General features: G+C 40.6%; 1 protein-coding gene across 6 annotated transcripts in view; it reads left to right on the top strand.

Moving 5' to 3' along the window:
- The window catches only part of MARK3 (microtubule affinity regulating kinase 3), an 88,658-nt gene that overhangs the window by 35,577 nt on the left and 39,439 nt on the right, over window positions 1–13,642 (top strand). For all 6 annotated transcript variants that reach the window (XM_054972939.1, XM_054972938.1, XM_054972940.1 and 3 more), the window contains 3 exons: window positions 2,837–2,902; window positions 9,009–9,079; window positions 12,343–12,399. In XM_054972939.1, coding sequence (XP_054828914.1) covers window positions 2,837–2,902; window positions 9,009–9,079; window positions 12,343–12,399 — 194 coding nt within the window. The remainder of the gene's footprint in view (window positions 1–2,836; window positions 2,903–9,008; window positions 9,080–12,342; window positions 12,400–13,642) is intronic.

Here is a 13,642-nt window from a genome sequence, read left to right as displayed (position 1 = left end):
TTCACCGCTTCGGGTTAACCCGAATATTTTTCAAGTGCACACCCCTAGATATAGTCCATTTTACTGCTTGGCTTCTTAACCACCACCCCTCCCCCATAACTCCTTCACATGTAAATGTGCCCAAATGCTAATTTTTGGAAGAGCTGTGCTTCTACTGACAGCATAGAACCCAATATGAGACGGTAGAGAAGTCAGCCAAAATAATAGCAAGGTAAGAACAGAATGAAAGAGCTTGTGACTTGACAGTAAGGTTTATGTTAGAGAGTCACATCAAAACTGGTTGAATGGGAACAAAAGAAATGGAAGCAGTAGGCACAAAGCATTCAGACTTGAAACAGAACAAGAAAGTAGACTGACAAACAGCAAAAGTAAAGGATCGAAAGAACTTTTCTTTTTTAGAACAGGAGAATCAGGAGCAGTCTTGAAACAGGAAACGTGTTCACTCTTCAAGTAATGAGTCTAGAAAAAGAAGTAGCTTCTCCCACAGTACTGTTTTTTTCCTTGCCTTTGCTCCACCCTAGGCATAGAGGAATGAATGGCAGGAGGCAGAAAGGACTGTGAATAGAACTTTTCCAGTTATTCTGCAGTTCAGGGCCGCTTGTACACATCTAAGTGGCTTCCTCTTTATTAGTTGCTACAATATATTATTATTGGTAGTCCGCCTTTCTTGCTGAGATCCAAGATGGATTGTACTGTGCAAGTGAAAAATACAATATAATCAACTGTTAGGACAGTCATTGAAAGAGATAAAATAGGGTATTGAGGAAAGGAAATATGCACAACAGTATGATAGCAGTAAATTTGAAAAACAAGCATAAAGCTGAGCACAGAGATGAAATCTTTCTGAAACAAAGCATAACGTAATTTACATGGTATGTTTAGCAACATAGAAACTCCCTAGTAGATGTATGTCTACATTAATAGACAGTGCCTAGCAGTGTAGCATATAGTCCCTGTCCCTACCAATGCATCTCTCTCAACTGCTTCTTACAACACAGCCCTATAATCAGGGAAGAAAGCCCTCCTGAATAATTTGGCCTTGCATAGTTTGTGGGAAGCCAGGAGAGTGGAAGTTTTCCTGACCTCCTCAGGCAGGCCACTGCATAAGGTGGGAGCTACCACAGATCAAGCAGCTGATTTTGCCCAACTGCCAGGTGGTATCCATAGAAGGCCCTGTTTAGATGAGTGAAGCTGCCGTGGCAGAACATAGAGGGAGAGACAGTTGCACAGATATACGGGGCCAAGGCCACAAAGGGCTTTGAATGTGATAATGATCTTGAATTGAGCCCATTAGCTGATGGGAAGCCAGTTGAGTGACTGCAGAATGGGAGTGATATGCATGCTGCATCTAGCTCCTTGAGAGTAAATGAGCCACAGTATTCTGCACCAGCTGGAGTCTCCAAGTCACCTTAAGGGGAGAGTGTATTACAGTAGTCTAGTCCCAGTGTTACTCTGCCATGAATCCATGGGGCCTGATAGATCATGCCAAGGGAGGGGGCTTTGTCTAGAGTTCCAGGCTAGTCTAGAGTTGTGGGAATGCATTTTTTGCTGCTGCATTTACTTGCTTCTCTAGCAGTAGTGCTAGATCTAGTACAACCCCAAGGCTCTTAACTAGGTCAGCTGGGATCAACTGAACCCCATCACAAGCACAGTGTCCTTCAAGATTTCTGCTTTTCCAGCCAGCATCACTTCCATCTTGTCTGGGTTCAATTTTTATTTATTTGCTTCCAGCCAATTGACAATGACGATTCAGTACCTCTGCTGCATTACCAGGCATTAACGTACTGGTTTCAGATAGAGTTAGAAATATAAGAAGATCCTTGCTTGGCCAAGCCAAGAGTCCAGCTTGTCTAGCACCTGGTTTCCTAGGGTGGTTAATCAGATTTATCTATTTGAATATTTTCTCTCCTTTCTACTAGAGGGACTTGAGGCAGCTTAAATACAGCTAGAACTATAGACGATAGCCCTATGTTTAAATCACATTTAAAATAACAGAGAATAATCATTGGAAAGCCTGCATAAAAATATCTTTAGCTGGCACTGAAAACTTAACAGGCAGAAAGCTTGCTAGTGTCTGTAGAGAGGATATTCCACAACTGAGATGCCATCACCGGAAAAGCTCTTCCTCTGGTAGCTGCCCACCTTGTTTTGAATAATGGCGACACATGGGATAGGGCTTCAGATATGATGACCACAATAATTAGGCAGGTTCATATATAGACCCTTCAGTGTTTTCCAGAAATCTCAGAGTCAAACCAGGAAGGCTTATAGCCATTCCTTACTAATTGGCCCCTCTGCATTCATAACTAATAACTGCTGATAGATTTATCTTCTGTGAATATGCATGTTAGTTGTGTATGTGTTTTCTTACTGGCTTTAAATTATTTTTATAGTATGTGTGTCAAAAGCTTGTATTAATGTCTTTATTGCCACCTTGGGAATTTAAGCTTGGTAGAGAAAGGCAGCATAAAAATGTTTTAAATAAATTTATCGAATCCCTTTTAAAACCAGTGGCCATTACTGTCTTTTATATTTTTTGCAGGAAATTTCATAGTTGTTCCTTGTCTCTTTCTCGCTCAAAATCTGAAGTGAGCTGTGGCTCACAAAAGCTCATATTATACCACAAATTTTGTTAGTCTTACAGGTGCTACTGGACTCTTGCACTTTTCTTTTAAAATCTATTGTTGATTATTTTCATTGGGCAGTTCCATGTTCTGGTATTATAAGTTGGTTTTAAGAAACATCACATGGCAAAATGAGGCCCAGCGTTGTGTTCTCTATCCTTGTAAAACTGGTATAATCTCTTAATGGGCTATTTTTGTCACCTTCTTTCTAGTTAAATTATTTGAAGTAATTGAAACTGAAAAAACACTCTACTTAATCATGGAGTATGCAAGTGGGGGTAAGTACCAAAATGTTTCCAATAAAAACAGTTTCTTTACAAATCTGTAAATTGGATTGCAATAAGGATCAGTGCTCAATCACTACGGTGTTGTTATATATGTAAAGGTATTATAACTGTTTTCAGAAATGATGCTCATCCTCAGAACCGTCTTGTGACAGTAAGTTAGGAGAAGCTAGACAGAATGAGGGGATCATTATGAATTGAATCATGTGTCCACATGTAAAGCTGGGGAGATGGGTGCCACCTTTGTAGGTGAGAAATGCTAAGCCCCTCCTCCTCCCCCACTTAATTTTTTTCTTGGTTACTTTTATTTTAAGTTTTCTTCTTCTAACCTGCCTAATTTCTGGTGTAAGAGCCAGGCTGGACGAACAGGCCTTCAAATGATGCAGCAAAATAAGGAGCGGATTTCATTTCTCTTATCCACGTATTCTGTTTTCTGATATAGTAGAAGATATAGTATGGTGTGGTAGGAGAAAGATTGGCCGCCGCCACCCCCCCCCCCACACACACACGTGAAATGGCAGACACGTAAATAAATTATATACTGATTTGAGAAATCTGAGATTGGGATCCACCTGTTTTGTAAAGCTAATAAATAGTCCCCTGTATGTGGTTGGATTGGAGCAGTATCACTGGGAATTGGTGTATTTCATCCTTTCTCTCCCCGCCCCCCACCCGGCCCCTTCGTCTCCAAATTGGTTGTTCTGAACTTACAGCTCCATGAGGGGGAAATGGTGAAAGTTCCATACCTGTTTTTTCCCCCTCATGGGTAGCAGCAGTTTGACAGAGAGGTGGGGTATTAGAATAATGAAGGAAGCATGTGAGTGACAGGGTTAAGTATTCAACCCTATTTTTCAAAACAGGCCTCCTAATTAAATATAAACCCCCTCCCCCACATGCCCCTTCTAGAGCTCCTAAGCATAAATCTTACCATATGTCCAGTTTGGGCACTGTGTAGCTTGTGCATTGAAGCAGACTCTTCTGCTGTTTGTTCATCCCGTTCAGGAATCTTATTTATAACCTCATCCCACCTCGTACGCTGTCCTGTCTATTTCTTCTAATATGTGTCGTCATCATTTTTGCCACACAGAAGTGCAAGGAATGGCTGCAGTTAGTTGTAGCTCCAAAAAGAGAAAGTAAGAATAAACTCAAGGATGCAACAGTCCAGATGCTTTCATATTAAAAGCCAAACCAAGCGTGTACCTGTTCGAAGCTTAAAGCTTCAATTGTGAAATGTTTACACTCGTTTGTCACCATCTAGGGTCACTGTTCCGACCATTCTAGAAATACCATGTCCTCAAGCCCCACATTGCCTGTTGAGTGTGTGTTTTCTGTGTGAGTTATTCATTGAGATCAGAGTGCCCTTCATGTCACCCCAAAACATCTGCTTTGATAGTTTGGTTGTTTTAGCACGTCTAAAAGATGCCATTTAACTTCTTCACTGTTTGGATATCTTCCATCCTCTCCTCACCCCCTTCCCTTCATTCACTTTTAAACAACTTTCCAAACAAGCTTAATACTGGACATCTTTAGTCTCTACAGGATATGAGAGCAAGCTACACCTACCAGTGCTTCATCTTCTTTGAGGTTCTGGTGTGTGTGTGCGCATGCATGTGTGCGCATGTGCACACACATCTTGCCTTACATCTAGCATTGGACACATTTCAGGGATAGTTGCCCTTACCCTTCCTAAACTAAAACATATTTATGCAGGTGTTACTTCCAGAAGTTTCTTCCTGTCGCAATTGAACCGTGCTTACAAAGCAACTAGAAACTCTGGTTTTAAGGAGCATAGTAAAGATTGTGAGTGTTTTTGTTCCATATTTTTAAAGTGGAGGCTGGCACTTTTAAACACTGACAAGAGCAAATTGCAAAAATGTAAGGGGGTGGACAGCACACAATTTGTGACCAGTGTAGTCTTACACAGACTGCTTAGCTGCGTATCGTGCTAGATAACCTTCTATTTAGTCTTAGGCAGGCAGAAACAAGAGGATCCCTTGGTCCCTGGAGAGGCTGCCACATATGGCTGGCCCACTGTGTTTGGCTGCATGGGTTAAAAAACCCATGATTGGTCCTGAATAAGAAGTTGTAAGAGGTGCCCTGCCCGGTGGTCCATCTAGTGTAGCATCCTGTTTGCAGTAGTGGCCAATCCATTGCCTGCGAGGGCTTACAAACTGAATGTTAGAGGCCAAAGCACTGCTATTAAGAGGCTTACTCCCTCTGAATTTTGAGGTTGCCTTTTGTCATCATGGCCCATAGTCATTGCCTCCTCCATGAATCTGACTAATCCTCTTTTCAAGTCTTCTCTGTTTATGGCCATCACTGCATCCATTAGTAGTGAATTCACAGTATAATTACTTGTTGATTAAATAGTTGATTCCTTTTTTCTGTTGTGAACCCAATAACTTCATTGGATGCCCCCAAGTTCTAGTCTTATGGGACAGGGAGAAAAAGTTCTCTGTCTACTTCCTCCACCACAAGCATAATGTTATAAACTTTTATCATGTCTCTTCCACAATCCTCTCTTCTCTGAACTGAAAAGCCGCAGACTGTTTACCCCTTTCCTTGTAGGAAAGGGGCTCCAACCACATTGTGTTGGTTGCACTTTTTCCAGCTCTACAATATTTTTTTTTAAGGTACAGAGACTGAGGCAGCCAAGACCACCTCCCCTTCCGTGGCTGCTCTGGTTTTGATGGGAGGTGACAGAGAAGCTGGTGGCCTGGTAACTGCCAGGAGTTTCTGCCCATTAAAACTTCTTGAGTTTCTGCCCATTGTGAAGCAGACACACAGAGGGAGCAGATGAGTAGAGCTCTGTGAATGGCTCCAAAGGAAACACACCCAATTCGAGAAGTGGGAGAACTGGCAAAGGGCATTAATAGGAAGAAGTGTAGGGAAATGGAAATCCAGTGTGGCCGCTTAAAGATTAATCACATTTCTTCCAGCATGTGCTTTTGTGAGTCAGTGCTCACTTTCTCAGATGCGAAGGGGTGAAGGGAGACTCTGGTTTTCCTGTACTGTGGATAGTGGTGGGGTCAAAACCTGTTAGTAGGCTCCTGGAATGTAGTCTGTTTCATGAAGCTGACTTTTAAAACGATATGAGGATTTCCTCCATGCTCCACAGTGCAGGCAATCAAACTGTTATCAGTGAGTATATACAATATACGTGTAATTTAATTACTCTGTTTTCCACCTACCCTTCAGCCAAGGAGCTCAGGATAGCATCTAAGAATCCCTACTGTATCCTTGCAGCAACCTTGTGAAGTCAGTTAGGCTAAGACCGATCCAAGGTCAACCAGGAGCTGTGCCTGTGATGGAATTTGAATGATCCCAGGTCTCCCCAGTCCAAGTCGCACATTCTGTCTGCTGTGCAACACTGATTGAAATGTTAGTCTGAGATGGAGGTATGAGGAGTAATAATGAATATTTCTCAGTATTTACCTTTATAGTCCACGATCCTGGTATTATAGTGGTGGGTTTTTTACCAAGGTAAATGAGAGGCATTGAGCTTATCATTCAGGGTGAGTCTGTATTTCACGTTAAATCAGTTTCCAGTAAACTTATATGCCCCTTCTTCAGAGACCTGCTTGAGGTAGCTCACATGACAGTGATGATATTGTACTTTTTGCTGATAAGTCTGGCTCCTGAATATTTGGGCTGGCTCCTAAAGCCAAAGAAAATTTGGCGAGGCCTGTGCTGCAGCCCCCAAACCTTTCCCTCTCTGTCACTACTAGTTGAGTTTAGACACCCATCAGCATGTGCTTAAAGTTACCATTTTTGATATTCCGTTGAGCGTCTCCTTACTTTAAAATTAACTGCTTTGGTTTTCACCATCCTGAATAATCATCTGCAAACTTGGCCACTACACCGCTTACCTAAATTTTGTTTCATTTATGAATGTGTTAAATAGAACTGGTCCCAATAGCAACTCCTGGGGGGATCCCACAAGTTACTTCCCTCCATCACAAGAGCTGTCCACTTTTATATCTATTATCTGCTTTCTGTTTAATCGGTTTTTAATCCATAAGAGAACCCATCTTCTTGTCCCATGATTGCTAAGCTTACTCAAGAGTCTTTGGTAAGGGACCTTGTTGAAAGTTTTTTGGAAGTCCCAAGTATGTGATGTCCACATGTTCGTTAACTCTCAAAGAACGCTAAAAAGTAGGTGAGGTAGGACATCCTATTGCAGAAGCCATACTGATTTCTCCCTCAACCAGCCATGTTCCTCTGCATGCTTAATAATTGTCTTTTTAGTAACAGTTTTTTCTAATTTGTCTAGACCAAGTGTTAGGCTAACCGGTCTGTAATTTCCTGGATCTCCTCTGGACCCTTTTTTAAAAATCGATGTTGCATCTAAAAATGCCCATGTAGTTACTGCAGGGATATGTACTCTATACACTCATGGAGCGTATATGTGGTAGAAGCATGCTAGTATATATCCTGCCCCATCATCACCGCTTCATCGGAAGTAAAATCCTCTTATAGTTACAGTGAAAGACAAGCCTAAAGGGTGGGAGCTGATTTGCCGGAGGGTTACTAATACTATTGACTGCATCTGTTGAGAATTTCCTGTCTTGGTTGTCTGTCTTGGAATGAATCACTTAATTCCCACAGCACTATGATTAGAGTTTTCAGCATGAATTTTTAAGTGGCTCCCGTGACGTGCTTCATTTGCTCAATCTTAGAAATCTCCTTATAGTGTGTACTGTAGTTGAAACAAGCCTTTTCCCATCTCAGTTTAGATGGTAGTAATTTTTTTAAATGTTTGTTCTGAAGGTCAGGCAGTAGGAGATGCTCCCTATGAGATGGCGGGTTTTTTTCTCCCAGTAAGAAAATACATGTATTTTGCTCTGCTAGCGACATCACAGCTATTTCAAAACTGTGGATTGGTAACACTGATAACTAATAACAGATCTTTAAGCTAGTTGTTAAAGTCGCTTTGAGCTTATTCACTTACCGGTCAATTTGTATTTCTCTTGTGCTCCCCTTTTAATTTAACAGACTTAACAGAAAACATTTGTGCAGTTAAAATGTATCTCTTATTAAGACATTTTGAAGTCACTGCGACTTCAAAAAGTCTTAATAAAAGAAACATTTTAATTATGCATGTATGAATAATTTTGTAAGGTGTTGCATTAGGTGAAGTCAAATATTCTTCTGTCTTGCTAAAATAGTTTTATATATACACTCACAGACAGTGTGTTAATTAAAATGTTTAGAATAGATTGCGGGGGGGGTCATAATTATAATATGAATAAACAAAGAGTTGTCGCTGTGAAAAGAAATCTGGTTAAATGTTCTCATTTTATTTAAGGTACATCTATTGCTAAAACACTATTTTAACAGTATACATGGAGTGTATAACACAGGTCTTACGACATATAATACCCAGGTTGCTTTCAAGAGCTACGGGTGTTTAAAATTTTATCCCACTTTTTTCAGTTTTAAAAAAATGAACAAAATGGCTAACGGCATATTAAGACAATAAAAACCAAACAGAATTATCACTGTCAGATTCACTTGAAATTATAACAGCTGACAAATCACAGAGGAGGAAGGAAGAGACTAAGGCAAAAACCAAATCAGCTTGCCTATGCAAGTTTTAAAGGAGACCTACAATGCAATCCTAAGCAGAGTAGCACCCTTCTAAGTCCACTGACATCCTTACTCTGCTTAGGACTGCACTGTCGAGGGCCTTTCTTCAAACAGTTAGTTCTTTGCTGTTATTTAACATATGAGCAGCCACAGGGATGAGCAGATTTTTCCAAAGAGGAGACTGCACCGGCATTATTGGGGTGGGGTTAGGTCTTCTGTTTTTGCCAGTCTTGCATTAGAGAACCATTACGACATTGTAATCTCTGTTTCTAGTTTAGTGTAGTTTACTGATATGCAACTATTTTAATCAACACCCTTGTACACCAGACTAAATTTTAAGTTCCTATAGCGTATGGTTTTAATTTTAAGGTTCCTCTATCTTAAGACTCCTATAATCCTGTGTACGCTATCGTAAACTATGCCAGCTCCATTAAAATACCACTCTCAGTCAAAAAAGCTAGCTAAAATATTTGAGAAATCCTGTTTCATCTTTCATGTGTCTCCATTACAGGGGAGGTATTTGACTATCTAGTTGCACATGGAAGAATGAAGGAAAAGGAGGCAAGAGCTAAATTTAGACAGGTACGTACAATCTAATAAATTTCTAGAATGTCTTAGGTTTATCATGCTTTGTCTACCCAGTTGTTGCCCTCCCTCATAGAGTGCAGATGAAGTGGGAAAGACCCGTGCTGTCTGCACCACCCACATGGTTACTATATTGACATCCTTTCACTCACCGTCTCTTTAGCTGTGTATGATAGCATTGTGAAAGTTACTGATTGTGGTGGTGGCGGGAAAGAAAGAGACCTTTGTCTATGATCTTAAGTACTGTTCTTGGAACGTAAGCTCCATTGAAATCAATAGGGGTTCTTTTTTTATTTTAAAGTAGTCTGCCCTATCTTTAACTTTAAAAAGGCTTCAAGACAGCTAACAGTTTTAAAAGTATGGCATACACTACAAAATCCACAAGCAAAATTCACAGCAGGGCTTTCTTGTCTCCCCCTCCCACTGAGCCCCTAGAAATACTGTTCCTGTGGTCAAGGGATGCTCATGAACAGTGTATAGGTTCTGTAATGTTTGGAGGGGAATTGGCAGTAATGACTTACACTTTCCACTGTCAAGAGTTGTCCTTCCATCATCAGAAACGGACCATAGAACGGCCAACATAAACGTTTAAGCCAAAGCAGCAACCATAAGACAGCAATTGAAAATAGATAGCCAAAAGCAGGAATACAATTAAAAGGTAACGTGTGGTTTGGTCAACTAGTTTGCTTGCCATATTCTGTATCAGTTGAAATTTACTTTCAAGTAAACCTATTAGGATTTTAGCTTCATAATCACTCTGTGAGAGGTTTGCTGATTTTAGTTCTTTTTTTATTGGTTGTTGACCATCACAGACCGCTTAGCTGTTTGAGGTTAAAGACCAATCACACCTTACACATTTAGCTTGCTTCACTGGCAAAATTGAACCTGCAGCAACTCTTTTCCCACAGTGCTCCCAAACCACAAGGTTCTCGACAAACCTCTCCAGTGTGCAGATGAAGCCTTGATTGATGTTAGTATATTCACTTAGATCAGCAAAAGTGGTGTTATGTGAGATTGACTCCTGATATCAACTATAAGGGTTTTTTCAGATGATTTTCTTTTTAAAAAAAGACCGTAATGCAAAGAAGAAGAATTGGAAATACCCCAAAGCAAGTGGAACAGCTTGTCCTTGTTTTTGAGCTCCTCCTGTTTCAAATAGAAAGTCTTGCTTTCCTTTTCTTTCAACTGCTCCCGGTTCTTCCCTGTTCAGTGTCACTATTTTCCCTGTTCAGCCAATCTACCACAAAGTGCTGTGCAAGTATGTAGGAAAAGTAACATTTTGATCTGTTTCCCAGAAAATTGGAAGCAGAGGGGGATGTCTATTCCCATCTTTAAAAAAAAAACAAAAACCAGGATTCCTTTCATGAAATAGAAGGCTTGAGAATTGTGTGAGATTGGTAGTTTAGGATCTGTTTAGATGATACTCTTCAAATCACATGCCCCTTGAGATCTTCAATTGAAAACAGGGTTTCAGGTTTAAGTTCTGTTGAGAGCTCGGTAAAATGAAACCTTTAACTCTTATTTGGTTAGAATAACTGGAGATATAACTTTAAGTTATCTAGTGGCATTTTGACACTGAATTGGAAACAAGTGGTTTTCAGGGTTAATCTGTCTCTCATGAAAATGTGGATCTTCCTCCACAGTTCTTCTCCCCCCCCCCCTTTAATGCAAGCCACGCTGTACTTAAAAAATGATCAATACTTTAATTTCATACTTAAAATTCATTTACAGCTAATGCAGAACACACTCAAAATTCTCCATCAAAATAGAAGATGTTTAAACTTAAGAATTAATGTATTCTCAAGCCCTGTTTAGCCGTAACACTCCTGATTGTGGAAGCAAGCCATGGAAACTCGCCCACTCTGAACATGCCCAAGCTAACAATTATGTCACCATCCTAGGTTAGCACTAACCAGGATTCCCCCTTAATCCAGGATGAAACCTGTTCTGAAATGTGGTTATATATTCAGGTTTCCTGCTTTGGATTTAAATGGTATGCTCTGTAAAGATTCAGGAATCTTTACGGAGCACACTGAAGCTCAAAGCAGTACTTTTCTTGTCGTTTGCAAATGGCAAGAAAAGTATTGCTTTCGCACGCCAGCCGCTTTACAGCTGATGGGAGGGGAATCCCCTTCCTGTCAGTAGAAAAAAGCTGCTGGGGTTTGAAAGCAGCAACACTTTTCTTACGTGGCAAGAAAAGTGTTGCTGCTTTCAAATGCCCTGCTTTTTTCAGCTGAGGGGAGAGGAGGAACCCCCTCCCCTCAGATGAAAAAAGGGGGAATTTGAAAGCAGCTATTTTCAGCTGAGAAAGCTGCTTCCGAATGCTGGCAGCTTTTTCAGCTGACAGGAGGGGATGGAGGGACTCTTCCCTCAACTGAAAAAAGCTGCTGGCATTTGAAAGCAGCAACACTTTGCTTGCAGGGCAAGAAAAGTGTTCCTTTCAAATGCCAGCAGCTTTTTTCAGCTGATAGGGAATCCCCCTCCTATCAACTGTAAAGTGGCAGGCATTTGAAAGCAACACTTTTCTTGCTGCTTGCAAGCGGCAAGAAAAGTGTTGCAATTGCTTCGGGAAACTTAGCTTCAGGATTCCCAAATTGGCTCAGCAATGCTGGGGCCGATTCAGAAACTTGAATCTTTCCAAATCGGGCCCAAAGTGCACACCCCTAGTTAACAGTAACCATGGCTCCCATTGGTGTTCGTGTAACGGTTAATCACAAGTAGTCTCAGCTGTAGGAGTTCATGCCGTAGATGGTGAAGAGAAATCAGATCAGTCACATTAAGGAACTAGGAATGTCACATTTCTACTGGACCTCATTTGAATCCCCTTCACTCCAACTTAAAATAAAATACTCTGGAAAATGTTAAAGCTTGAAAAATCATCGGGATATGCAAAAACAAAATTGCTGAGATGTCTCTCTTACCATTTATTATAACTGATCATGTTAATCTTGTTCACCATACAGAGAAACCATAATCTGCTTGAAGTAGCCTAAGTAAGTAATAGGCCTTCCTTGAATTGTCACTTTGACCCTTACCCCTAAATGCACTTATTTAAATAATTCTTATTGATTTCAGTGGGACTTACCCACAATTAAGTGTGTTTAGGTGTTGGAGCATTTGGTAATTTTGTTACTTGGTATAATGGGCTTTATGGATTTCATAATTGCTTCTCCATTTTAGCAACTGCTGCTGAAAATTTTATGATTGCAAATCTTTGCTTTCTCTGCATCACTCTATAATTGGACCTGTTTTCTATCTAGATAGTGTCTGCAGTGCAGTATTGCCACCAAAAGCATATTGTTCATAGAGACTTAAAGGTAAGTAAAAAAAACAATAATTTGAATGTGAACATTACTGGTGGCTTTTGAGCCATGGAGAAAGGCAAGAAATAAATGTTTTAATAAATAATGTTTAATTAATTAAGATATCTAAGTTATTCTTTTCCTGAATTTATATCTGATTTTGCTTACTTGTGTTTTTCCAATAAAAACTTAAAAAGAAACAGTACTGAATCAGTGCTTTACCGTTATAAAGTTTAACTACATATCAAAATATGCTAATAGTTTTATTTTATATCCGTTTTCCGTTGAATAAAATATATTTTATTATTTTCCACAAAGCTTGCGCTTTTTGCTCTGTTTTTCCTACTTTTTAGCAGATACGAGTACTAAGGTAGCATAAGGTACATCCGTTTGCAGTTTTGAGAGAGCAAAAAACATATTGAAAGAGGGAGAAAAAACAGGTTTTTTCCCCTATGGCTTCAAAATTTCCAGAAATTTTACCTCTCTAGTTTCGCTAGCACATTTTTTTTTATACCATCAGCCCAAGACGACGATAGCTTGAGGCTCCCAGCAGGAGCAGGGCTCACGTGTCACCTTTTCTCTTTATTTTGGCTTTGTGGATGATAGAAGATGAGAGAGAATTGCCTTCCTGTTTCTTTATACCATACCTTTACATCCCTGGGAGCAGCCACTCTTTCGGGGGTACATAGAGGACAGTGTGTGGAATCAAGTTATAACAGCAGCAAAATGTCTACCAAGGTCCATTTTCGGAGCTCCCCGTAACAAAGAGGCAGACTACAAGTATTCAATCAATAACGTGTATTTTCTAATAGTGTGGCGTATGCCTGAACTTACACACACATCCAAGATTACATACAAGATCTAAGAAATACAGAGTATGAAAATTAGAGACCTGAGCAGGAACCCCACGATGGCAAGGGCATACTCACAAGCAGTAGGCAGGTCAGAGATATGGACGTGACATGATCCAGCGCCCGCACTGGAATCACGGAGAGACAGCAAGGAAGCTGGGATGGGGCTGGCGCACGCGCACCCTCAGGTTTGAGGGGCTAGCTTATATACTTTCAAAGCACCCAGGGGCTGGCGCCCCTGTCAGTGGTTCTCACGACTTAAAGGATTTGAGGCCATCGGAACAGCCTTGATTGGACCATGTTTGAAGTCTGATTAATTTATAAATGACACCTTTGGGGAGAGGGGATGGGGAGGAGGAAGGGGATCCGGGCAGTTTGCTCGTTCCCAGGCTCATCCTGGTGCCTTC

Source organism: Eublepharis macularius, chromosome 2 (assembly GCF_028583425.1).
Source record: "Eublepharis macularius isolate TG4126 chromosome 2, MPM_Emac_v1.0, whole genome shotgun sequence".
Lineage (NCBI taxonomy): Eukaryota > Metazoa > Chordata > Lepidosauria > Squamata > Eublepharidae > Eublepharis > Eublepharis macularius.
This window is presented reverse-complemented; position numbering and strand designations above follow the sequence as displayed.